We start from the raw sequence: 26,964 nt of genomic DNA on the forward strand, positions 1-26,964 counted from the left end.
TCCCTATTGCTCTTAGTTAAGGCCCCCCCAAACTACAAAATGCTCCCCAGTCCACCAATGTAGAGGGCTTCTGGAAAGCTCAGCTCAGTGGTTCTCAACGAAAATATGCATCAGAATCCTGAGGGAATTTAGTAATGCATAGTCCCAGGCCCCCAGCAGTCCCGAGCTGTTGGCCAAGGTTGGAAAACTAGGACACATTTGAGTCTCTGTCATTTGATCCAGTCTTGGAATTGGAAAAAATAACACTTTAAAATTGAAATGTCCTCCCCGGTGGGCATATTGTCGCTGCAAGTACAAAGATATTCTCAAGGTTGTGCAGGTCCGATGGGATGTGTTAAAGGAGAGAAGGGGCACTGGGGAGTACAGGGGGACCAGGAAAGCAGGGAAGAAGGAGCTCTGCAGATGCTCCAGGACAGCAAAAGGCAAGCCAGGATAGGAGGTGCCTGAGACCCAGAGGAGAGGGGGCAGGCCCATGTCCTGAGCATTCCCAGACCTGGTCTGTTTTGTGACCGTGAATAAGCCCCTGCTGCTTTCTCAGCCTCAGGCTCCAGGTCTCCACACCCGTGGTGCTGCCTGCCTCCAAGCCAGGCTCCCGAGGAACCCTGGGTGCACCTGCCCGCGAGGCTCGGGGTGACTGCAGGGCCTCAGCAGAGCACGTCAACTGTGGTCTGAGATGGCTTGTCTGTCCTCTGCCCTTGCAGGGCTGGCCGCGACGGAGGTGGCACCCTCCTTCTCCAGGGTCCTGAAGGACTGCACTGTCGTCGAGGGCCAGGACTTTGTGCTGCAGTGCTCTGTGCAGGGGACCCCGGTCCCCCAAATCACTTGGCTGCTCAATGGTGAGTTCCCCCTGCTCTAGGCCCCTGGGCCCTTTGGCCCTGCTTGCATTCTCACTTGGCTTGCCCCATTTATCCCTCAGAACCTACAGGGTACAGAGAGCTCACGGGACTGTGGCGTCTGCTATCACCTGGCCGGGGACACCGGGCAAGTTGCTATTCCTATCTGAGCCTTGAGCTCCTGCAACACATGAATAACGTCAGCTGCCTCCCAGGGTGGTGGTTGTGAAGTACATTAGATCCTTTATATAAAACAGCTAATGTACATGGGTGCACAGGCAGTTTGGTTCATTTATGTGGCCAGGCTCGTAGTAGGCCCTCAATAAATATTTGTTGAGTCAATAAATGAACAAATTAACAAATTAGTGAACCATACTAGAAGTTACTCATGGAACCTCGCCTTTCATTTAGTGGCAGTTGGTTTGGGGATTCATAGACAAGTAATTTGTTGTAATGTTATAGTCCTATAGAGACATGCCAACTTTTTTTTTTTTTTTTTTTTTTTTTGGCCAAGTAAGGCCTTTTGAAAAAATTAGTTATCATATATGATCACTCTTCTCTCGGTAAAAAAGCCTTTTGATTCCAAAAGTATGGGAGGACTCTAATTTTAGAACTGAGAACAGTCCATCAAATTGATGGCATTGAGCAGGGTCTGCTTTGGAAACCCCTGCTTTGGGGACCCACAGGGAGGATGAAGGAGGACTGCCAGTGAGGGGACCAGGGCACTTAGCCTTCTCTGCCATCTAGGGGTCGGGGGAGCTCGGACACCCCCCTTCACCTCTCCGGGCATCAGCTTCTTTATGAGTAAGGAGATGGGCTGGAACAGAAGGTTTGGGACCTCAGCCAGCTCTCAGGGCTGATCGAATAGGCTCCTTAAGGGACAATGGCACCTGTCACCTATGCACCAAATAGTCCCCAGCCGTTTCTACACTATTGACGTGTTACTTGTGAACCTTCCCAGTTGGTATAGTTTGCTTAGGCTTTGCTAGAGATTATCTCTGGTCAATGAGAGAAGGTGCATATAGTCTTCCTGTGTGTCATCTTCTTGGGCAAATAAGTGACAATTGAGGTCACCCTTCCTGCCACCCCTCACTATGGACAGAGCTTCTGTCGGATCCCATGACTGACTACAAAGAGGCAGCCTCCTAGCAGCTGGAACAGAACACGGATGTTAAAGACTAGTAATGGATCTGAGTAAGAGAGTTTCACTTCCATCTGGCTCAGAGTCCAGACCAGGGGTCAAGAAACATTTTCCGTAAGGCCAGATAGTAAATATTTTCAGCTTTGCTGGCCATACAGTCTCTGTCACAACACCTCCACTCTGCTGTGGTGGCAGCACAAAAGCAGCCGGAGACAATATGTAGATGAATAAGTATGGCAGTGTTGCAATAAAACTTTATTTATGGACACTGAAATGTGAATTTCATACAACGTTCACAGATCACGAAATATTTTCCCTTTGATTTTTTTCAACGATTTAAAGTCTGTAACAACTATTCTTAGCTTTCAGGGTGTACAAAAATAGGCTGCAGGTCAGATTTGACCCGTGAGCAGTAGTTTGCTGATCCCTGGTCTGCACCCCTCAGAACCTGGAAAAGCTACCCCACCTTTTTAATTCTTGGTCAATCTTGGCATTTCCACACCGTTGCCACTAGAGGGCGATCGTGCTTAAGTTCCCCTGGCTGCTAACCATCTGGTCGTCCCAGTCTCTGGCCAGGGAGAGTTCCGTGTGTCTCCCAATTCTGAGTGCTCTGAGCCAGCAACTCCTTTCTGGGGCCACTATTCTATCCCATGTGTGTAGGACCAAAATGAGTTATGCTCCAGTAACAAAAGAGGTCTTAAACACTATGTTGGCACATTTCGACAGCAGAAGCACTTTGATGGCAGTCATGAAATGTACTGGTATTCTCAAGGAAGAGAGGTGTTAGAGTGTCTTTTTTTTTTTTTTTTTTTTTCCACAAAAAGCGAAGAGCAGTGTTCAGTCCTCTCAGTAGCCCGGTCCTGGCCCCTGCCTTTCCCAGCTCCCAGCCCCGCCTTTATGAAGGGCAGAATCTCTTCCCTCCCGCCCTATGACATGCTTGCTTGGCAGTCTCTGCAAACTGTCATGGAGACACGAGGTGTTGCTGTGTGCAGAAGAAAACATTGCACTGCAGGGAGAGGACTTCTTTCTGTACTTTCTCCTTCCCCTCACTGCCCACCCCCAATTTTATGAAGTGCAAACCAGGACCCTGGGGCCTGACAAGGGAAGAAACTGACAGTCGCTTCCTATATGGTAAGCAGACACATTCCTGCTCTGAGGCCAGAATCTTCAGTAATGAGATTTTTTTTTTTTTCCTGGAAATGAAAGCTCACATCCTGGAATGATAAAGTCCCAGGGACATATAGCATTAAGGAAACCACTGAAGTTCATAGCATGCACTTCTATCTCCATGCAGGGCTTTATGTGACCTGAATAAAGGGCGTCTTGTGTTAGGGACTCTGGGAAGAAGGGGCCAGAGTCATTTTTAGTTTCCCATATTTATCTTTTGCATGAACCCTAAAATGCACCTAATTGCAGCATCCGGTTGAGGTCACACACTTGCTTCCTGATGAATATCTGCAGTGGGAAATGGAATCATTATTTCTGGAGACCTCTAAAAGGAGCCAGGAGCCTCCTGTTGTCTGGGTGAGGCCTGTTGTGCCTGAGGCCGGGCTATGGGCCAGATGACCCTGTAAGATTCTTTCCAGGCTCAGAATTCTGTGGAGTCCAGGCTGTGGATGTGGGGACTGTTTCTTGAAACAAAATGCAGAGAACTCTGCCCCCTTCCCTCCTGCATTCGAAATGCCTCCAGAATCTCTCCCCACAGTCCTTCCAGCCCCAGCCTCGCTCCTGCACCCCAACAACCACTGCCTCTCTTCCATCTCCCTCCTGAACATCTGCTTTCTCTGTCCAGCTGGCTAGGGGAGGGCCTGACACGTCGTCAGCCCACAGTGGATCTGAGCGAGCATGGTGACATGACAGCAGTAGCCCCAGCACCGGGAGCCCCCTGGCCTGAGTCTTCCTGTGCTTCCCTCCACAGAGCAGCCCATCCAGTATGCTCACTCGTCCTGCGAGGCCGGTGTGGCCGAGCTCCACATCCAGGACGCCCTGCCGGAAGATGATGGCACTTACACCTGTCTGGCCAAGAACACCATGGGGCAGGTGTCCTGCAGCGCCCGGGTCACTGTCCATGGTAGGAGCCTCTGGGCACCTCTCTAGAAGCACCTTTGCTGCAGACATCTGCTTGGGAGAAAGAGCACACTGCACCTGAAGGCAGGCAGGTGGAGGAAATGGCCTCTGGAGGTCCACAGTGACAAGGCAAAGGCCCGTTCCCCACCCCCTCACCCCAGCAGGGCTGAGGGAAGATGCAGGAGAAAGAGGCAAGGGCTCCCTCGGCTCAAGAAGCTTCCAGTGTGGTAGGAAGAAGTCCTCGCACATTGAAAGGTGTCCCAGGAGGAGTACTCACATACCCCCTTAGGACTTAGGGGTCTCACAAATGCCACCTCCCATGCTGGGGGCCACTGGGTAACAGAGTGCTGGTACTGAGGCTTCGAGAGGGTCCCAGGTTGTTCCCCTTTTCCTTCTGACCCTGCTCCTCCCCACCAGCCTAGGCTGGTTTTCATACATCAGCAGCCTGGTGTCCAGTAATCTGATTATCATGCTCATCCATTGATCCTCGCCGAGCCCTTAGTCCCAGGAAGTTCCAGGGGAGTCACGGCACTCGAGACAGAGCTGTCTGGGCTGTGGGGTTGGCGGGCATGGTGACAGTGCCCAGGGAATGCTCCCTGGGGCCAGGGTGTCCAGGTAAGCCTGCCTCCCCATCCTCCCCGCCAGGCTTGGGCCCCAACTCCTGTGTGTGGCTGGGGCCTGGGGGCTCTGCTTTCCCAGCATGCTGGCAGGAGACCATGTCTCGTCCCTCTGTCTCCCAGGGTTCAGGTCTCGTGGGGAGAGTCTCCCAATAATGTGAGCAGCTGCCTTCTGGGCAGCCACAGGACCTGGTTTCACTGAAAAGCACAAGGGGAAAATCATGTGCTGGGTACAGCACTAAATACTTTCTCATTTAGACCTCAACAGCCGTGGGGAGGGCTGTGCGCTCCCTGCTTGCCCTTATTTTAGACGAAAGGGTCTGGAGGTCTCAGAAAGCTTACGCAACTTGCCTAAACACACAAGCTGGTAAGTCAGACTGGGCTTTCAGACCCAGATCCTCGTGACTCCAAGCCTGTGCTCATTCCTATGCCCTGCCCTGTTCCAGAGTGTGAATCCACCGGCCCAGAGGGGGAGCCTGAGCCCTGGAGGCTGGGCAGTGTCACCCCTTGTGCTGACGCTGGCTCTGTGATGCTCTCTGCCAACAAGGGGCACACTCCCGGGCCTCCCCGGTTTCTCTGAAGTGCTCTGGCATGGAGTCCTCACCTGCCTCCTCTTCCTTCCAGGAAGCTGTTCACACCCAGGTGGGAGCCTGACTCTGGCCCCCTGGGAATCTGTCAGCCAGAATTGTGGCTGACGTAGCTATCCTCTTTGTCCCCACAGATCTCCTTTCATGGCTCAATAAGGGGCCTCAGGAAATTGTGATAATGAAACAAGAAGAGATCTGAGCTTCATCTTTTTGGGCCAGGGGAGTGGCCCTCACTTTCCCAACAGGGGGCTCTCCTTGGAGGTCCATGTGGCCTACTCCAAAGCCTAGTAGCGGGCAAGAGGGCCAGAGTGACATGTGATGGGTCTGTTGCCCAAGACTCTCTCCCTGCTAGCTTCAGCCAGTGGCCCTGCTAATCCAGTGCCTGTCCCCACTTGCCTGGGTTTAGATTGGATTAAAGAGACCCAGCTGAGCTAATAGTCCCTCGGTGGGGGGGGTCCCTAGATGAAGGATCAAGGAGTCTTTGGGGGCGTCCTCCTTGTCCCCAGGTCTGTGGGAGTAGTAGGGCCGGGGTGACTGCCCATCCAAGCGTGTTTTAAAGCCGAAACAGGTCCCCAGCAAGAACTCTGCCAGAACCTTTTGGGTTTTCTCTGAGAACAGCCCTGCGTGAGTGAGAACTCCCTCCCGGTGTGGGGATTTGCTGGCCTGTGAAGGCCAAACAGAGGCTCAGATACCATAAATGGTGAAGCAGGCTGAGAGACGTGGCCGCATGTGCGGGCTGCAGGGCTGGGCTGTCTGCACAGGAGCGAGGTGGGCTGAGCCTGGCACAGTGACACCCCCTGGCTCCCTGCCCCAAGGCGCTCGGGCAGCTCAAGGCCGTGTCCTGCACCATCCTCAGCCGTGGAGTTTTTCTTACTTCATTGGCAGCTCCTGGGGCTCCAGGTCTCTGGGGGCGGCTGAGGGGTCGGGGCGACCGCAGGAGAGACGTTTGTTCCTACTGTACCCAGCATGGTTCCGGCCCCTCCATCGCTGCCCAAGGCCTGGCCTTTCCGTTAACCCTCAGTGTGGCACCAGCCCCAGTCCCATCCTGGCCGTGGAGCAGACTGGCTGGGAGTGCATCCTGCTGCACCACCAGCTCGCTTGGCCACAGGGGTGCCATTCCACCCCCCGGGCCTCGCCTTCCTCTTCTGTGCAATGGGGACACTGATAGTCACAGTCCCCAGTACTGAGGATTAAGTTAATAAATACACGTCATGTCCTCAGAACCGAGGAAGGGCTCAGTGTGTACGGTTGTGATGATTGTCCAACGGACCCCCCCCCCCAAATTTTACACAAGGTAAAATTGTTCAAAATGCCAAGTCTAAGTGGTTTTACCAAAGGACCAGCTTTGCCACAGTGGGTAGGAGGTTGTCTGTCCATCTGTGTGCCTGTTAGTTTGCTTTTAGTAAGGGCAAGAATCCCAGAATCCTAGAGGGAGGGAGGCACCCCGCAGACACTGGAGTCTGAGGAGGACCCCATTGTAGGGGCTGTGGCCACGAGAGGGCGCCCTTGAGCAGGGCGCCCCTGCTGTTCGCTTTCCCGGGAGGGGGCCGTTTCCAGGGCAGCCATGCTGCAGGCACACTCAGTGGAGAATCCCGGCGATGCTCCGCAGAACGCCAGGTGTGGGTGCTCTTTCTCACCTCGTTAGCCTTTTGCCAAGGTTTTGCAATCATCCAGAAATCGCTGGCCCAGCACTCTGATGTGATTTCTGCGGCCACTTCACCCAGCTTTCTCTGTCTCCTCTCCTCTGCAACCCCTTTCTCCAAAATCTGCCTCTCTCCCCAACAAATGTTGTTTCCTTTAGGAAGCCCTCCCTGGGAGCCTCCCTTATCACTGTGCTTACTTTCCAACAAATCTGTACTCAGCCCCTGCTTTGGGCCAGACATCATTCTGGGGAGGCCGCAGTGAGCAGGACAGACAAGCTCTGTCTTCCTGGCGCATGCGTTCTGATGGGGAGACACACCATAATCAGCACCTAGTTTAATCAAATACTGACCGAGAAGGGTGGAAAGGATCCTTCTGGAGGATGGGTGAGGACATTGTGTGGTGAAGGAAGGCTCTAGGTGGAGGGGACTTTGAGCAGAGACTTCAGTGAGCTGGAGAAAGAGTGCTCCAGGCGGGAGGGGCAGCAGGTGCAAAGGCCCTAAAATTGGGAGCAAGGTCAGCCTATTCAAGGAATAGCCAGATAACCAGGGTGGCCGGAGGAAGGTGAGAATGAGTTCAGAGAGAGGCAGAGGCACCTCAGGCAGGGCCGCTAGGGAAGTAGCCCCCATTTTATTCTAACTGTGGGATTTCACTCTAATTGCTTGTTTAATTGTCTTCCCTGTGAGACTGTAAGCTCCCTGCAGGCAGGGACCGTGTCTTACTCATTATTGCACATGGATCCGGGCCTGCTATGTGAGCAGGTGTTCAGGGAATGGATGAAAGCACATGGCGGTAGGCAGCCTCCCTAGACGTGCAGCAGGGCGTCCCTCTACCTCTAGACTTCCCTGGGGGCTCCGTGCTTGTTGGAGTATGCAAGAAACCCACCAGCTAGCTCTCAAGAGTCCCTCAACAAATATTCCTTCTGTCCTCCCCCCACCCCAGGATTAAAAAAATCCCCAATAGTTAACCAGGCAATGAAAGCCTTTCCCCACCAACCCAACCCAAAGGATGATTAATCCAAATTCCTGCAGAGCCCAGGAAGATTAAGGGAGAGTAAATATTTCAGTGTATTTGGACTGAGTCATTGGGGAGGGGGAGAGACTTCCTCAGGCTAGAATACTGTAATTTATCTCCCCCTGGAGTATCTTTGTCAAAGCTAAAATTCTTAAGTGACTAGATCTACTAACTTGCTAACTGTGCCCATTTTGACTTTAGTGTCTCAGCCTAATGGTGTTTATTTAACTGAAGACTTGCTGGGCCCTCCTAAAGGCTCCTAAGGACATAAAATATCGGGAAATTTTTTAAGAAACTGATATCTAGAGTAAAAAAATGAAACTTAGATCATCAGTAGAAGTCCAGTTCACTCTCAGGTTAGTGACAGGCACTCAGTGGGATAGCTGGGAGCCCTGACAGCTTCCCACCCCCACCTCTCTCCCAAGTTATGCTCAGGTCCTTAGGATGTTATATAATCTGTCCGATGGTGTCAGGTACGGATTCTCCCCTCCATAAGCTTACAAGCACTGAAAACATTTCTAATAGTTATATTAACTAAAGAGAAATGTATTGAAGGATAAACATCGGCTTTAATTTTTTTTGTCTCTTAAGACCCTTAGCCCACCCACCACATCTGTCCCAAAAGTCGTTTAAATTCTAAGAAGGCAAGCAGATAAGTGTTATCTTATAACCAATATTCTAGTTTTATATAGTTTGAATACAACAGAAACGGGGTTGTGCACCATGTGGGTTCTTCGTGTCGCAGGAAGACTTCTGAGTATATGTTTGTACATATGTGTCCATATCATAGAACTGGGGCCTCGTTTTACTAATTGGACAATTAGAGAGGCAGAACTGTCTAGTTCTCCAGCCCACTGTTGGCCTTATCTGTCATTTACTTGCTTGGAGTCCTTGGTCAAGAATGCCATCAGAATTACAGCCTTGTGTCCCTAACAGCAGAATATGATCCATGCTACGCACATATGGTGGAGACCGTGGTTTCCAAGCACTCATCGGGAGGGAGCACTGGGGGCTTGGCTGCTGTACCTTTACATTGAGAGTTTGGTGTTAACTTCTGAGTCAGTCAGAAGGCTGTGGTTGCAATGATTCCTGCTTCCCCTCCAACAACCCTACCACTACTGGTCAGAGATCTTTTGGGGAATGTCATACGTCACTGTTTCCTTTTGTTCTTTTCCTTGCACACTTCTTTTTTTATTGTTATGTTAATCACCGTACATTACATCATTAGTTTTTGATGTAGTATTCCATGATTCATTGTTTGTGCATAATACCCAGTGCTCCATGCAGAAAGTGCCCTCCTTAATACCCATCACCAGGCTAACCCATCCTCCCACCCCCCTCCCCTCTAGAACCCTCAGTTTGTTTTTCAGAGTCCATAGTCTCTCATGGTTCGTCTCCCCCTCCGATTTCCCCCCTTCATTCTTCCCCTCCTGCTATCTTCTTTTTTTTTTTCTTAACATATATTGCATTATTTGTTTCAGAGGTACAGATCTGTGATTCAACAGTCTTGCACAATTCACAGTGCTCACCATAGCACATACCCTCCCCAATGTCTATCACCCAGCCACCCATCCCTCCCACCCCTCACCACTCCATCAACCCTCAGTTTGTTTCCTGAGATTAAGAATTCCTCGTATCAGTGAGGTCATATGATACATGTCTTTCTCTGATTGACTTATTTCACTCAGCATGACACCCTCCAGTTCCATCCACGTCATTGCAAATGGCAAAATCTCATTCCTTTTGATGGCTGCATAATATTCCATTGTGTATATATACCACATCTTCTTTATCCATTCATCTGTCGATGGACATCTTGGCTCTTTCCACATTTTGGCTATTGTGGACATACCTTGCACACTTCTATTCCCATTTGCTTCTTAGGTTCTAGAGAAGTCAGTGGGAGGGAAGAAAAGCCAACAGAGCAAGGCTCTTTTTATGACACAGAAGTAGAAGTTTTGCTGAATCACCAAGTAGGTTTATTTGGTTAGGAGAGACTTTTGTTGGAAGAGAAGTCAAATACTGGGGATTTACACCTTTCATAAATGCCCTGCAAATAGGAAGGGGCTGGGTGGAGGTAGGCTTCCTTTGAAGAGTCCTCAAGAGTCAACAGTCATGGCATGTAGGGAAAGGAGGCTAGTCTGTGATCCCCGGACTGTGCTGGATTTTGAGCACCAAATAAAGAAAGAAGGGAGGACTGTGCTTCCAGAGCTCCCCTTTAGTTGGTGATTTACTGAATTTCCATACTCTAACAAGGCTTGGAGTGAATCAGATTTGCTGTTGGAATGGTATTTTGTAGTGTAATGACTAAGCAAAAGAGCTCAGCAGTGGTTTCCAACTGTGCATTTGCAAGAGGTCTGTGTGTCTGTGCATGAGAAGCTTTAGGAGTGGGGATGTTAGGAAGTAGGGGAGAGCCATTCCACATCCATTTTCATTGGGTGGTCACCTGTGAATCCAAGGATGCGGGCAAGCTGCTGCTGGACAGGGCCTGAGGCTCTGAGAGTGGGACTTAGTAAATGGCCCTGACAGCAATAGGCAGGGGTCCCTCTGTAGGGGAGAGTCCTTGGGGGGCTCCTTAGATGGTAAGGTGTTTCCCACCAACACCCTGTCTCTGTTTGTGTGTCTGTGTCTTCTGTTTAAGCACTTTCCCACAATTTCTTGTTTTAATCTGAAATAAGTTTTAAATGAGCTGGGAGCCTGCAGAGGGCCATTTTCAAGGCAAGCCCCTCAAAGCATAAACATGTATTTAATGCAAGTTCAGATCCAATCAGGGTGGCTAATAGAAGGAGGAGGGTGGAGAAAGAGCTTCTAAGGAGAAACCCCAAATTGTTTTTCCTGCTCAACCCGTGGACAGGAAAGGAAGGACCCAGAAGGGAAGAACGGGAGGATCATTGTAGTGTTGAAGGAGGGCTGAGATCACAGCCAGCCACGGGGACAAAGACTGCAGATGCTTCTAAATTTCAAGCCCAAGAGAAGCTGACGGCTTCGTTCATGTTTCCAGGTTTGAGGAACGGCTTATACGGGTTATTGCATAAGAATTAATGAGAAAGGCAACAAAGTGCACCTGTTGTGTGGGTATTTGGCTCTTTCTCTGAATAAGAGCTTTTCAGAAATAAAATAATTGAGTTAATACCAGTTCATGTGAGTCTTGTAAACCATCAATTAATGTTTTTAACGAGGAACTTTTTTTTTTTTTTTGAAGATTTATTATTTGACAGAGACACAGTGAGAGAGGGAACACAAGCAGGGGGAGTGGGAGAGGGAGAAGCAGGCTTCCTGCTGAGCAGGGAGCCCTACGCGGGGCTCGATCCCACGACTGAGCCACCCAGGCACCCCGAGGAACATTGTTTTGACAGAAAAAAACTAATGGGTTAGAAGAGCTGACTTGTCAATTATTTCCTTCCCATCACAAGTCCGCTTTCCCCTTGTGAATGACCTCCACTTTACAGGTGGACAAAAGCCGTGCTCGGGGGTAAGGTGCCGCCCACCGAACCCAGCGAAGTAGCCAGGCCTGCAGCTGCTTCGGCCCCCGCGTCTCCCCCTCTGGGCTCGGGGACCCTGACAGGGTCTCTGTTTGCTACTTCTGCTTCCCCGAAGCAAGAAGTTAATGTGGAAGTTTGTGACAGGAGTCTTCAAAAACAGTTGCTGATGAGTCAAAACAGAGCAAAAATGGCCAAGGAGGAAAACGTCAGAGGGTCAGTAGGCGGGGAGGTCCTTCCTTTTCCCTCCATCCATCCCCTCTCTGCCCCGTCCTCTCTCCTGCTCCTCCCCATTCTCCAGTCCCGTCACTAGCTTTAATGGATACGGCATCATACTTGTCGTTGACAAACTGTTCCTAAGTATTCTTGATCTCAGGTCTTGTCTTTCCCCGGAGGCAGGCTTGATCCATTCCCTTTCTCTCCACATGGAACAGGGCACCCAGTAGCTAGCTACTCAGTTAAATGACAGAGTGTGTCCGTGAGTGACTATACAGTCCCTGGCCAGGGTACCAAGGACTGGCACCACAGGGGGTTCACGTTCCATCTTTAATTCTGGGCCAGGACATCCAGGCGGCTCGGCCCTTCCTGAATCTCAGAGAGCAGGTGCTCTCCGGGCTTGGTCTCAGCACAGTGGCAGAAAGCACAGCTGTGGGGAAACCTGGGGTATATTTAGTCTGGCCCCACTTGAGCAGGGTGGCACAGCTGTCTCTGGGCCCCGTGGACCCCTCCCTTGCCAGTGCCTGCCCTCCCCAGATGAAGGCGGCTCAGGTTCCCTGAGCCTCTGGGGACCTCTTGCCTCAGACTCTGGCCCCCTCGCCTTGCTTCAGACCAGGACTGGCCAGATGACAGCTAAAGCACAGGCCCAGAGGTGCAGCTCTCTGGGGGCACTGGTGAGCCTGGGCACGGACACAAACTCTGACAGAGAGCTCCTGCTGGAATCTAGGTGGCCCAACCCAAAAAAGTGAGTGGGGTTAGGAAAGGCGAAAAAACAAACCAACCAACCATGTGTTTTTATACTTATTATGTGCCAGATATTATTCTAGCTGCTTTACATATGTTGCCTCTTTTAATCATCTAAAAACCCTGCAGCATTTATCATGCGTTATACTGATGATGTAGAGGTTGCACTTACCAACACTGGAGCATCAAGAACCGATGACACTGTGGGTTGGGACACTTGCTTCAGATCACACACTGTGGGTTGGGACGCTTGCTTCAGATCACACACTGTGGGTTGGGAAGCTTGCTTCAGATCACACAGCTGGAGCTCCGAGTGAGTTCAGAGCACCACCTTCCATCTGTCTTCTTGTTTTATCTAGCATAAATGGATGCCATAGCACATAGGCCACAGATGAGACAGAGTAATTTGTTTGACCTTGAAATTAAGTGCAATACGCACATCTTGCCCTTTTTACCTGGCTTGGCCTTGCTCTGAGCTCGCTGTTCTTCCTGGCTAGAGGCTAGGATGTGGGTCAGCAGATAAGACCTCTGTCCTTGTGGAGAGTTGGCCACCAGAGAAGCCTGCTTCCCGTGGAAGAGATGGCCTCCAGAACATCTTGGCCTTGCCGTCAGAAGGCCTGGGTACAAGCTCTAGGTCTGCCTGTGACTGGCTCTGTGACCTCGCGCAGGTCACTTCAGCTGAGCACGCCCTGGCCTCCCTCTCGGGAGACTAGGGTGGTGGGATTGGGACTGGAGCCTCAGGATTCTCGTGAGAGCTGCTTTTCTCAGACTGCTTCCAGAAAACTACTTGCCCCCAGACTGAGATCCTCATGGCTCCTTAATCCCAGTGCAGAGTGTGTTTGTGGGAGGGGTTGGTTGGTTTCTCACCCCGTGAAGAATTTGGGGTGGTTGAATGCTAGGGATGACTCAGCCATTCACTAGCCTGGACTCAGTCACGCTGATCCCATGTGACTCCAGTCTGTAGGTCTGAGGCCAGGTTCATTCTGCACACTTACTCCCAACCACTTCCCTTTGCCCTCCTCCCAGGCCTGGGACCTGGGGAACACAGGGCAGGGCTGGGACGGCGGTGCCAGGGGACTCCATGTCTCCCAGGCCAGGCGCCCACAAAGCAGTCATCCCATTCATCTGTCTCTTGGAGGGGGTGCAGCCAGGTTGTTCTCAAATTATTTTACATATGGGCTCCTGGGTGGCTCAGTTGGTTAAGCGACTGCCTTCGGCTCAGGTCATGATGCTGGAGTCCCGGGATCGAGTCCCGCATCGGGCTCCCCGCTCGGCAGGGAGTCTGCCTCTCTCTCTGACCCTCCCCCTTCTCATGCTCTCTATCTCATTCTCTCTCTCAAATAAATAAATAAAATCTTTAAAAAAAAATTATTTTACATATATCCCAGGAGAGTTTTAAGCAATACATTTGTATTTCTAACAGTATTTGCCTTGTGTCATGTAAAAAAAACAAAAGGAAAAACAAACAAGTCTGCAGTCCTTGGGTGAGGGCCCCATCTCTGTTCATTTGCAGCTGATAACCCACGAGTAATGGAGCCCAAGTGGGTAGGTGTGAGTCAGCGCCCATGTCAGCCTCACACGGAAGGTCTCGTTGGTGTTGAGCAGTCATACAAAGTATGTTCACATGTTCTCTCTTTAAAACTCCTGGATTATACCGTTACTACCCTCAACACAGGTGAGGCCGCTGAGCCTTCAGAGAGAGGCCATGACTTGCCCGAGGCCAGACCTGGGAGAGGGTAGGGGCCAAGGAGGGGCCGCCACCACCTCCAAGGAGGGTCTGATGTCCCCGCAGCACATAGGCATGCCCGTCTACACGGACCTCTGAAACCGGGGACTGGCTGAGGCAGCAGAGGAGCAGAACGGGGGGAATCTACACAGGCAGAAACATTTTGTCCTCAAGCCTCAGTCAGTGCAGGACTGGAAATTCCTCAACTCTCCTGAGGCAGCCTGCTTTCCTGGCCACTGCAGCCCAGACACAGCAAAGAGATCTCTGCATTTGGGTTCTGGACCTCCCCGAGCCCACTCCCGGGCCTCGGGTCAAGGGAAAGTCTGCCTGGCTGCCCCTCTGACAAAGGCAGCGATGCTGGGGGCTGGGGCGGAGGAGGCGGCCAGGACGCGAGAGCACATCCCCTGGTCTCAGACTGTACGGTACCCTGGCTCCATGCCCTTCATAATGCGACTGCCTTGCGGGAGGTTTCCCTGCAGCATCCTGAGCCTTCTCCGCCTCTCCCGTCTTCGCTCCCAGGGGCCGCACCTGGAGAGCTCTGCAGCGGGCCCAGTTTTGTTTTGAGTGCCAAAAGTTAGAAACTCGGTGCCAATTTAGAGTTCTATTTTTCTCAGGTATATAAAGCACCATGGAGATGTATGCCCATGGCTACTGGCTTTCTGGAAATCTGGTATATGTGTCCCTTGCTAATAAGAACCCAAAATACCAGAGTCCCTTTCCCCCAAAACTTAGAGTTTAAGTTAGAGATATCCTAGCCCTCTCCCTCCCTACCCCTGCCCCTGCCAAAACGCAAAAACAAAAAAGCTCAGAATGATTGAAGGTCCAAGCCACCTGGCTCGCAGGGCAAAGGGCAAGATCAGAGACTGGGCAGCCACGAGCTGGTCCTGCACCAGGGCTGTCCTATGTGGGAAGCTGACACTGGCTCAGCCACTCTGCTGCCCCTTCCCCTCTGGCTCGCACGAGGCAAGTCGAAGCCCAGCTTGGGGAGCATTCCAAGAATAATAGAAAGCCTATCTGTGACCCCATCTCCCTGGAGAACTGAAACGGGGTGAGTGGGCCAGCCCTGAACTCAGAGAGTGGTTCTAGCTTTTGTCTTTGACTAGCTGGTATATTTCCTCCCTCCCTTTGAGACTTTCTTTCCCCAGTTTTTACTAAGATAATATTGATGTATGATAAACTGCATATATTCATGGTGTTTAATTCGAAAACTTCACCTATGAAACCTTCACCACAATCTTAAGAAATGAGCATCATCATCAACCCCAAATGTGTCCTGATGCCCCTTTACAATCCTTCTCCATAAGCCCCAGGCAACTACAGATCTGCTTGCTATCCCTAGATTTTGCATTTTCTAGAATTTTATATAAATGGAATCATCCAGTATATACTTTTTCTTTGGCTTCTTTTATTCAGTGTCATTTTTGTGAGATTTGTCTGTTGTAGTGTTTCTTGTTAGTCTGTTTCTTTTTATTACTAAGTCGTATCCCACTGCGTAAATACAGCACAATCTCTTTATTCATTCACTTGTTGATGGCCATTTGGGTTGTTTCCAGTTCGGGGCCGTTAGGAATAAGGCTGCTATGAATGTTTGTGTACAAGTCTTTGTCTGGAAGCGTGCTTTCATTTCTCCTGTGTAAAATACCCAGGGGTAGAATGACTGGATCGTATGGCAAATGCATGTTTAACTTTTTAAGAAAGTACCAAGCTGTTTTCAGAAGGTTGTGTACCATGTGTGGCTCGGCAGTGTGTGAGAGGTCCCGGTGCTCCACATCCTCGCCCACATGTCAGTGCTTGGGATGGCCAGCCTTTTTCATTTGATGAGATCGGGCACGCTCAGGGTGGGATGGCCGTAGACTGGCCTTTTTCATTTGAGTCACTCTCGTGAGTGTGGTGTCTTTGGCTTTCTTGAGGTACTTAAAATCTCATGGGAGGGTGATAGAGCATCACACGGCCATAGAAAACGACAAGGAAGCTCTTCACTTCTGTTTTACGAAAGGCATCAAGGTATATTGTTAAATGAAAATATAAGACATCAGTCAGTGCATAGAGTGTGCTATCATTTCTTTAAGAGAAGAAAACGGGAGAGTATAGCTATTTGCTTGTGTGATATACATAGACCATCTCTGCCAAGATGAACAAGAAACTGAATATTGGTTGCCTCTGGGGAGAGGAGCCTGATGGCCACAGGTCAGGGATGGAAGGGAGACTACACATAGTCTTTGGTACTTTTTAAATTTGGTGCCATGGGAGCATATCACTTATAAAAAGGTGAGTGAAATTAAAAAAAAAAAAATCTCCTAAGATGGCAGGTGTTGAAGTTCTCCTGAGGAAGCAGAGCCCCAATTGGGCTTGGCCCTTTCCCGGCTCCCAGGCAAGAGCATTGGCATGCCAAGCAGAGAAACAGGCTCGCCTTGCCTCATTGCTAGTGATCTCCAGCCCCTCCCCACATGCCCCACCTGCTAGCAGTCAGCCTCTGGCAGAAGCCCAAGCCTCACCAAAGCTGAGTGCCCAGCAGTCCTCTAGTCTGTGTTTGTCGAATGAATATATGAGTGTTCGCCCCCCATTCTGTTGTCTGCCGCACAGAAAAGAAGAGCGACAGGAAGAGCGGGTACCCTCTGCCCGCGGCTCCCAGCAAGCCGGTCGCGCCCCTCTTCCTGCAGGGCCTCTCCGACCTCAAAGTCATGGATGGAAGCCAGGTCACCATGACAGTCCAGGTGTCAGGTCTGTCTCTGCATCTCTCTCCTTGGGGTAGATGGGAAAATGGGCGCGGTTGCCATGTGCACTTTGCTCCCCCACGTCCTGCTCCGATCATCCCCCCACCAGAAAGTCAGCAGGGGACCGTCAGGCAGTGGACCTGAAGAAGTGGAGCCTGCTGGTCCCTCTTTTCTGCTTCCTCTGGGCAGGATTTTCTGGATTCAAGGTTAATTCATGGTGGTCCAGAGGAAGAAGATGACCATAGCTAGCGGGGTAGGGATTAGTGGGGACACAAAATGGGGCTACTGTAGCTGGAAGATTTTGAACACCGGCGCAAAACCAGCTGATGTGAGCTTCCCAGCTCTTGGAAGATACTTTGTTGCTCTATTCAAGTTTAAGGTGAGAAGATAGAGCAGATAGAGCAGAGGTTCTTCTAAAACCAGGGCGGGGTGACAAGAGCATGTGACCAGCAGCCCAATGGACTGTCACAGTTCCCGCTAGAGGCCAACAAGAGAAGCCTGGGGACTCTGCTGGCACAGACTTACTAAACCGGCTTGTGCCCAAGCATATCCAGAGTTTCCTGTTCATTGCTGACCGCTGATCAGTCCCCCTGACAGCCTGGAGGCCACTCTCCTGGGCTTTAGTTCATCCTGAGCTGCAGAAGTAATAAAGATGAGCTGTGGGAGAACCAGTGGGCTCCCCCTTTCGGGGATCCCCACACACCCCCAACTCCTACAGGCCTGAGGCAGCCCCATGACGGTCCCAGGCCTCGGCCTGGCTGCCTCCCCTGTCCACACTCCTTGAATTGACAGAAATCAGAGGTGTTCTGCTCCTAGCCTCCGTACCCATGCTGGCTAACCCATCAGAAGCAGACCCCACGGGGCGCCTGTGTGGCTCAGTCGGTTAAGCAGCTGCCTTCGGCTCAGGTCATGATCCCAGGGTCCTGGGATCGAGCCCCGCATCGGGCTCCCTGCTCAGAAGAGAGCCTGCTTCTCCCTTTCCCTCTGCCTGCTGCTCTGCCTACTTGTGCTATCTCTCTGTCAAATAAATAAATTAAAAAAAAAAAAAAAGAAGCAGACCCCACTCTCTCTCTCCCCTTGAGAGAGCCTGACACCACACAGCCTCCCTCATCAGCCATTCCTGGGGCCTTGCTGGTCGGGAAGCAGAGCACAATGCTACCGCAGGGGGACCTCTCACAGGTGGCCATTGTTTTCTGCCCCACCAAACTGCTAGAATCTACCAAGGAAAGTAGACTGGTAAAACCTGAAAATGCTATCCATGCTGAGCTGTGTTTGGAAACTCATGCGAGCTGCTGCCCGTGTCCACCCTCAGACCCAACATTTGTATGGCAGAAAAATGAGATGCTGACTTTTCCTCCTGGTGAAAACTGACAGAGGAGTGACTGCGAGGTCACCATGGCATTGCCTGGACGTGCACGCACTATGCGGGGCAGGGCAGAGCGGGAAACGCATTCGCTTCACACCCAGGGAGCCAGTTACCATGTTCCCAAGCAGCTTGAATTCTGATTTTTTTCACTTCCCATCCTTTCTGGTTTCCGCAAATCTGTTGTTAAATAATTATCATGAATATGCATTGAGCACTTTCCTCGTGCCAGATGCTATTCTAATCTGCTAGAGATTTTATTTGTTTATTTGTTTTGGCGGGGAGCAGAAGGAGAGGGGAGAGGGAATTTCAAGCCGACTCGCACTTAGCGTGGAGCCTGATGCGGGGCTCGATACCACAACCCTGAGATCATGACCTGAGCCAAAATCAAGAGTCGGACGCTTAACCAACTGAGCCACCCAGGCACCCCTCTAATCTGCTATTCTAGTGGGCTGTTCTGGGAGACTGTATTAATTTATTCAATCCTCCCAACAAACCTCTGAGGAAGATATGGTTAGAATGTTTTGCGGATGGGGAAACTGAGGCATAGAGAGGTTAGTATTTAGTACAGTGTCACACTATTAAGTGCAAAGTTGCCACATGGCCCAGGGAACCAACCTCCTGCCGGGTCTGCCTTCCCCATCTCCCCCACTCAGGGAACCCGCCCCCTGAGGTCATCTGGCTTCACGATGGGAATGAGATCCAGGAGTCGGAGGACTTCCACTTTGAGCAGAGAGGCACTCGGCACAGCCTTTGTATCCAGGAAGTGTTCCCGGAGGACACGGGCACATACACCTGTGAAGCCTGGAACAGCGCCGGAGAAGTCCGCACCCAGGCGGTGCTCATGGTACAAGGTGAGGCTGCAGGGCTGACCAGGGTACAGGCAGGCGGTGGGGGGTAGGGGGGTTGGAAATCCGTGCTGCCCTAGTGGGCCCTCCAAAAGCCGTTTGGAGGTGAGGAAACCAATTGAGCTTACTTGGTTTCTCTCATGGCCCCTGTGTTCCCCTGGTCCCATTCCAGCCTCCAAGGCCAGACTCTGGCTGAGTGGCAACACTGTTCCCTGGAGCCTTCTGAAGTCCTTGCCCTCTCTGGGTCATTGGTGACAAGTTGCACAGAGTGCTAGGAGAGAAATCTTATGATACACTTAACAATTAGGGAGCGATAGCTTTATTTCCCTTTTACTGAAATGTCGTTAACACACAATGCTACATTAGTGCAGTGATAGTTTTTGAGGCAAGCTGTGGCCCGTTAGGGTCCTTGCCTTTAGAGAACCTATATTTAAGAAGAGAGAGCAGGGAAGGACACATAAAGCAAGTGACAACTCAAAATCATACACATCTCATGTAGATCAGTAGCACCTAGCCCAGGGCGCTAGATTACCTCCCCTTGCTTTGGATATACAATATTGTTGTGTCTGTATTATCCTCAGGGGACATAACCAAGACAGATTGGCCATGAGAAGAGTGTGCTGTAACTGTATATCCAATAAGAGTGGTTTCTGGACCAGCTGTTACTTGGGTAGCATGCAGTCTTTGACGTTTACCACCGGGGAGAGCTGAGTGGACCCTGTCTGCTGAAGGAAGGCCTTCCTCTCTAATTCAACCCTTTGCCAACTTCCAGAGCCTCAGGATGGCACCCAGCCCTGGTTCATCAGCAAGCCCCGCTCAGTGACAACCTCCCTGGGCCAGAGTGTCCTCATGTCCTGTGCCATCGCTGGGGACCCCTTCCCCACTGTGCACTGGCTGCGTGACGGCAAAGCCCTCTCCAAAGACGCGGGCCACTTCGAGGTGCTACAGAATGAGGACGTGTTCACGCTGGTTCTAAAGGACGTGCAGCCTTGGCATGCCGGCCAGTATGAGATCCTGCTCAAGTGAGTCCACATGTCCTGCCAACTGCCTTTAACCCACTACCCCCCCCACCAAACCTCCTGTCAAAGTTCCCACCCAGGACTAGGCAGCAGCAGAAACCCAAAATAAGGTGCGGCTGGGCTCAAGGTAAGGAAAGGGCAAGCTCGGTGCTGCCAACAAGCTTTCGTTTCTCCGCTTCAATGCAAAGGTGTTCACTGAGCTCCTAAGCTCAGTTCCCCAGAGCCCCCTGTCTTATTACATCTTGGCTTTTGTTCCCCTGTTATTTGGTGTGTGGAGAATATGAAGGAGGGAAGAATGGATTAAAATTGGAAAAGCAACAGGATAGAGGGAATGTATTAGTTATCTCTGGCTGTGTAACAAATTACCCTGAAACCGAGCAGCTTAAAACAAGTTACCTTCTCACAGTTTCAGTGGATTGGGAAGTTGACGCAGCTTTGCTGAATGATTTTTACAGTGAAGATGTTGGTAGGGACTGTCGTCTCTGAACGCTTGACTGAGGCTGGAGGATCCACTTCTAAGATGGCTCGCTCATAGGACTGCTGGCTTGAGGCCTCAGCTCCTTGCCGTGTGGACCTCTCCCTAGAGCTGCTTGAGTGACTACATGACATGGCTTCCACAGAGCTAGGGATCAGGGGAGGGCATAAGTTGCAACCTGCAATGTCTTTTGTGATCTACCCTTGGAGGTCACACACTGTTACTTCCGCTGTATTCTATTTGCCAGAAGTAAGTCATTAAGCCTGATTAGGTTCCATCTCTTGGAGAGAGGAGCGTCAAAGAATTTGTAGACATTTAAAACCACTACAGGGAGGTTAACTATGCCCATTCCTTTTTTTCCCTCCTGTTTAAGGTTTTTCTAGATTACATGGGAAGGTAAGCTCCACAAAGGCACACTGCTTTGTTCCCAGTGCCTAGAACAGTGCCTGCCCAGAGTCAGCATTCAGTGCTTGTTAAATGAAAGTGATCCAGAAATGTTCTTCTACCTTGAAAATGCTCTCACGCGTAAAATCCCATGCCAGGCCTGGGTTGATGGAGACAGAGTGCCAGCCCCTAGGGTTGATGTAAGCACTGAAGAAGAGTGCTCTTCTGACCTTGACCCTGCAAACAGGACGTCATGCCACATAACAAAGATGTTTGGAGGTGCCCTGGCTCGGGTGCCCGGCCACTTTGCAAAGGACTTGCTCTCCTGGATAAATCATTTCCCTGTGCTGAGCACATCACGTTCAAGGCTCCGAGCTACATGCCAAACCTACTGCCATGACTGAGCACTGTTCCTATAATAATAACAAAACCCAGTGTGTGGCCCACCACTTGGGTCCTTTCTGGGCATGTGCTTTATGCTTGTATCAGTTCGCTTTTGCTGCGTAACAAACTACTTGAATACTTAGTGGCTTTATAAGATATAGTCATTTATCATTTCTTTAATTTGCTGGGAAGTTCTGCCTAGCTGGGCAAGGCTTAGCAAATCTCAGCTGAGCTATTGCCATGTCTGCAGTCAGCTGCGGGGATGGCTTGTGGGCTGGCTGGTCATCCTGCTACCGTCAGCACTTTGCATAGAACACACCAACAGCCTTTGCCTTACACCCAAACCAGTTATTACCGGGAAGGCAAGTCTGCCTCCAGAATGGAGAAGAGATACACTCTCCCTCCCTAGGCCAGTACTACAAATAATAGAAACTGACGACACATGAGACACGAGCTTGTCTGCATGGAAGGAGTCATGCTGCAGGACAATACTTTCACATTAATCAAGCCAAATATCCTAGAAGGGAGAAGCTCCTTGTGGGATTTTGAGGACCAGAGGCTGAGGTTTAGCAAATGAGTGAAGGCTTGGCTGTCGAGGGCACGTTGAAGAGCTGAGCAAAAAAGGGTAGGGAAGAGCAAAGCAAGGGCTGTGGGAAGCCTGCCAGGCCAGAGTGGAGGGTTGCACTGGGAGGTCGGCAGGCAGACTGTCTGGGCCCAGCTGGGGACAGTCATAAAACTTACACTGTCCCAGCTGGAAGGGACTTCAGAAGTTATCTAGACGACTCATCATTTAATAATGGGGGAAACTGAGGTCTCAGGGTCATGGATTTGCTCGTGGCCACACAAAAGCAAGTAGCAGAGCCCAGATTGGAACCCTCATCTCTGTCTTTTAATCAGATTCTCTCCCATTCCTTGTTTCTCCCAAGTGCATGGGAACTTGGGGAATCCAGGAGGTTTCACCGGAGTTCCCGTCCACGCAGCCCTTGCCCCTTTCCCCTCCCCAAAGTCCAGCCTCTTCATTCCTTTGGGTAGCTGTTGCCCTGGCCTTGGCTTTGTTCCCAGCTGAGGAGCAAGTCAGTGGAAAGTTCTCCTGGGGAGTATGTGCCAGGTCTGCCAGGGGCCCCATTCCCCTCCAGCTTTTCTCATCCTGACAGAAATCAGCCCTAGATCCAGGACAGAATGCCTCAAGGAGGGAGACCAGATAGCTGGGAGGAAAGGGCAGGGGGGTGGGGGTTGGTGTGACAGGTCCTAACTGTCCCTGCTACAGCTGTGGCCGGACGGGTTCTGCCTCCCCGGCCCTAACGCTTGTCTCCTGAACTAAAAGAGGAAATGTCAAAAAGTCAGTTCCGAATTCCAGCTGAAATATTTGAAAGATTGAGACTTGCCAGGAAATCAATTCTTTTAACTAATTTTACATATAAAACCCATTCCAGGGGAGGGTGACTCAGAGTGGGACAGGGTCCAAAGGCTTTGTAACCAAAGAGTGGGCTTCTTATTCAGGGTTTGGGAGGTGGGAGCAGAAAGGGTTTTGTTACTTTGTAAAAGGTGCAGCCTGTGGGGTCTTAGCCCCATATCCTCTTCAGCAGTGCCCGGGCTGAGCGTGGCCTGACTTTGTACCTGAATATGTAGATACAGACACCAAAGATACAAGAAGCTGTTTGGCTGGATAGATTATCTGGTGTGTGGGTCCCAGGTCACAGGCCTTTCTGACTTTGTGTAGGCTCTGAACGAACCCGTGATTTACCTTAAAGGCCCAACAGAGATTTAAGTTTATGGCTGCAGAAATGGTGACCCCCAGATCACCCCAAGGGCTGATCCACTTAGTGGGCCAGCCATGGTATCCCAAGTTCTCCACCTCTGTCTGCCCCTCAGGCTTCCCCAGGTGCCTCAGGCTGAGGCCTGGGGATGGATCAAGCAGCAAGCTCCCTGTGCTCCCTCCTTAAGGGCAGGCAGTCGAAGCAACAGAAGCCCTCGCCTGCTTCCCCATGGGGAGACAGAGCTTACTCCAGCTCAGGGGACGGGGGGGGGCCCCACCATTTAAAGCCTCTGAAGGGTTCGGCTGGGGTGAAGCACACCCATCTGGTCAGCGTCTGCTCCTGATTTCTGCATCCGGGCTGCATTATACCTGTGGCAGGAGGAAACTCAGCTGGGGCAATGTTGGAAAGCACTAGGGGGAAAATGTGGCCCTTGGCCTCCTGGCCTCCTGCTCCTCACCAACCATGGGCCCCACACCCTGTGCTTGAAAGAAAAGCAGGGAATGAATGGCCTAATACTGGCCAGGAGCCTAGCAGAAGTGGGCTGCCAGGGAGCTGGGCCTCACCTGCAAATGACCTCCCGTGTTTATTCTACAAGTTGACCCAAAGCCCCATGAGCCTTCTGTGCCCAATGCTCAGGATGTCCTGAGGGCCTCTTAGCCTCCCCAGGGCCTGGCACTAAGGAGGCACCTGATTGCTGTTTGTTGAGCAAAGGAACAGCCTCAGACCTTCCAACTGTCCAGACCTGAGGCTCTCTGAACCTTGAGTCGGTGCCCCCTGAGAGCCTGAGCATTGACAAAGGTAGCCAGGAGGGGACCCCAGTGGATGAGAGGAGAGTTGGAGGACAGCACAAATCAACCTCTCCTTGCTTCAAATGGGTCTCTGTGCCTGGGAGTGAGCGGCATCCCCCCCCCCCCCCCCCCCCCAGTTCCTCTGCAAATCATCTGCCACGCTGGGGACTGCCAGCGTCCGATCTGGACCTGGCCCTCCACTGGGAGGGAGGCCAAGCAAAGCAAGGTGGAGAGCCATATACATCAGCAGGGCTGTGTGAGCACGTGCTCTGGGGTCTGTCCATGTGGGGATAACTGTGCCTGTGTACATGATCCCAGACACGGACCTGCAGGTGCAGTTGGCCCAGCAGGTAAGGTCCCATATCTGTGCGTATCCATGCCTGCGGCTGATACCCACATCCACACAGAGGCATGCACACACACACGCATATCCCACAGTAGATTTGTACTGATAAGCCCTGCGGGGCAAAGGGGGAAGGTTACAGGTCCCCGATTCAGGGAGACCTGAGTGTCAACCCCTTTTTCTGCTGGTTATGGCTCTGTGAGTTAAGGCCAATTATTTAACTTTTAGAAGCCTTATTTTTCTTATAAAACCAGTGCTGGCTTCCCTGAGATGTCATGAGATGAAGTGAGATGGATTATGTAAGGAACCTGTTGCAGAGCTTGGCACATCTGTGGCAGGAGCTGAGGCACGTGCTGGGCCCCGAAGTGCCAGTAAGATGACCATGCAGGGGGGATGAGTGGGACTGCCTCAGAGAAACTCCTGAGCCTCCTTCCTTAACCTTTAAAAGGGGCCTAATAGTGCTCCATGCCTCACTGGGGTGTTGTAGGCACAAGAAGGTAATGGAAACGAATGAAAGGTGGTGGGCTCTGTATAAAAAGGGAGGTTATCACCATGAAGAGTCGCCTCTGGCTCTTGGTCCTGCCCCCACCCCTTCCCCCACCCTGGCCCCTTCCCCCTGCCTGGACTACCTTGGCTGGTCAGAGCTCAGAACCGCCAGCAGATGGCAGCCACGCAGGGTCAGAGGGCCGATGGGCTCTAAGTCCTGGCAGCAGGAAAGCAGGGTACGGCCCTCCCCGAGCAGAGAGCAGAGGGGCCTTCAACTGGCCACCCACCACAGGGACACTAATGATTTAACAGTGGGTTGAAGAATCCAGAGCTCTCCCCACCTGAAGGAAGGAGAGAAAGGGTCACCCATGCAAGAAGACACCTGTTGGTTTTTAGCTCATGGGGAGGGATGGGAGAGTGTTTTCATTTCTCGAGCAGCAGAAGGGGAAATAGCAGTTTGCGGGGCGGGGGGGAGGGGGCGGTGCACTGTGCGGAGAGGACGAAACCACCTCTGTATTGCGGGAGTGTGGAGTCAGACTCAGGGTCACAGCCCAGGACTGCGTGGGCTGGACGGAGCAGCGCCATCACACCCTGGCAGGCTTAGACTTTAGTTTTGAGTGATCGTATTTAGACTGAGCGATTGTATTGTTTTTGTAATATACTTAGAGAAAAGTATTCTTACTTCTGGATGTCTGTCTAAGCTGTTTTTCAGAAGACTTTTTTTTTCCCTTTTTATACAAGAGCTGAGGGGGGAAGAAAACGATGACCAATGCGGGGCAGGGCCTGCCCTAGGTCTAGGTCTTGTGTGGGTGTTTGGGGTCCCAGCTAAGCCCGTGGCCCCCTCTTCCCTGGAGCAAGCTGGCCAGCCTCTGTCCAAGTTCCTGCCTGCCGTGCCCTTCTCAGCCCTGGGCTGAGCGGGCCCTTGGCTCTGAGAGCCTCTTGATCTGTGTTGATCTCTCAAATCCTTCAGGAACCGGGTTGGCGAATGCAGTTGCCAGGTGTCACTGACGCTACAGAGCAGCCCCGGCAGAGCGCCCCTGCGGTGAGTGCCCCCAGGAGGTGCCCGGCCAGGCCCCATGCCACCAGCCACCCACTTTCCTCCCGGCCCCTGCAGGCCCAGCCCAGCAGCCCCAGATTATTTGTATCCTCTAGCAGATGTTGCTGAGCCAAGAGGGAGAGATTGGAAGGGGAATGAGGGAGGGAGAGCGGGGGGGGTGGGGGGGGGTTGTGTGTGTGTGAATTATTTATTTTTTTTTTTGCACACACCCTTATAAGGCCACTGAAGTCATTACCGATGTAACAAACCAAGTAAGCAAGCAAGAGCCTCTCACCAACGTTCCCTTCTATAAACACAGCCTGGTCAGCCCCAACCTCCCCGTCCCCCCTCCCCTCTACCCTCCCTCCCTCAGGGATTTGCTCTCCCCTGACGTTTCTCTCTTACCCGGCCCCTTTTCCTCTTGCTACTTTCCTTTTTCCCTTCACTGGTTGCAGGGGGAGGGAGCCTGTCAGCTGTGAGGGCCTCTGCAGCCAGGGAGCCAGTGCTCATGGTGCTGGTGGTGACTGCTATGGGACCCTGAGGCCTGGCTGGCCAGCGAGAGGGCAGGGTTGGCCAGAGGAGGAAGACGGTGAGGACGTGCGGGGCTTGCTGAAGAGGCGCGTGGAGACCCGGCAGCACACTGAGGAGGCCATCCGCCAGCAGGAGGTAGAACAGCTAGACTTCCGTGACCTCCTGGGGAAGAAGGTGAGTACCAAGACCGTGTCAGAAGAAGACCTCAAGGAGATCCCAGCTGAGCAGATGGATTTCCGCGCCAACCTGCAGCGGCAGGTGAAGCCTAAGACTGTGTCAGAGGAAGAGAGGAAGGTGCACAGCCCTCAGCAAGTCGACTTCCGCTCGGTCCTGGCCAAAAAGGGGACTCCTAAGACCCCGGTGCCTGAGAAGGCACCACTTCCCAAACCTGCCACCCCAGACTTCCGCTCCGTGTTAGGCAGCAAGAAAAAATTACCAGCAGAGAATGGTAGCAACAGTGCTGAGGCCTTGAATGCCAAGGCAGCAGAAAGTCCCAAGGCCGTGAGCAATGCCCAGCCTTTAGGGTCCCTGAAACCCTTGGGCAATGCCAAGCCTGCTGAGACCCTAAGACCTGTGGGCAATGCCAAGCCTGCGGAGCCCACGAAACCTGTGGGCAACACAAAGCTTGCTGAGACGCTGAAACCCATAGGCAATGCCAAGCCTGCTGAGACCCCAAAACCCATGGGCAACACCAAGCCTGCTGAGACCCCGAAACCCATAGGCTACGCCAAGCCTGCTGAGACCCTGAAACCCATGGGCAATGCCAAGCCT

General features: G+C 51.8%; 1 protein-coding gene and 1 long non-coding RNA gene across 2 annotated transcripts in view; one reads left to right on the forward strand and one right to left on the reverse strand.

Annotated features, from left to right (window-relative positions):
• The window catches only part of MYLK (myosin light chain kinase), a 177,039-nt gene that overhangs the window by 67,781 nt on the left and 82,294 nt on the right, over positions 1-26,964 (forward strand). Inside the window, 7 exon segments of the mRNA XM_035000007.1 lie at positions 702-836; positions 3,893-4,045; positions 16,649-16,786; positions 18,799-18,996; positions 19,763-20,012; positions 25,597-25,668; positions 26,118-26,962. Of these exon segments, the coding sequence (XP_034855898.1) occupies positions 702-836; positions 3,893-4,045; positions 16,649-16,786; positions 18,799-18,996; positions 19,763-20,012; positions 25,597-25,668; positions 26,118-26,962 (1,791 nt within the window).
• On the reverse strand, positions 11,457-12,904 carry LOC118007014. Its single transcript, XR_004678248.1, has 3 exons — positions 12,795-12,904; positions 12,512-12,694; positions 11,457-11,545 (listed from the first exon to the last, which is right to left on the reverse strand). It is a non-coding gene; the product is annotated as an uncharacterized LOC118007014 (long non-coding RNA).

This window comes from Mirounga leonina, unplaced genomic scaffold, assembly GCF_011800145.1.
Source record: "Mirounga leonina isolate KUSES-001 unplaced genomic scaffold, KU_Mleo_1.0 Mir_115, whole genome shotgun sequence".
Taxonomy (NCBI): domain Eukaryota; kingdom Metazoa; phylum Chordata; class Mammalia; order Carnivora; family Phocidae; genus Mirounga; species Mirounga leonina.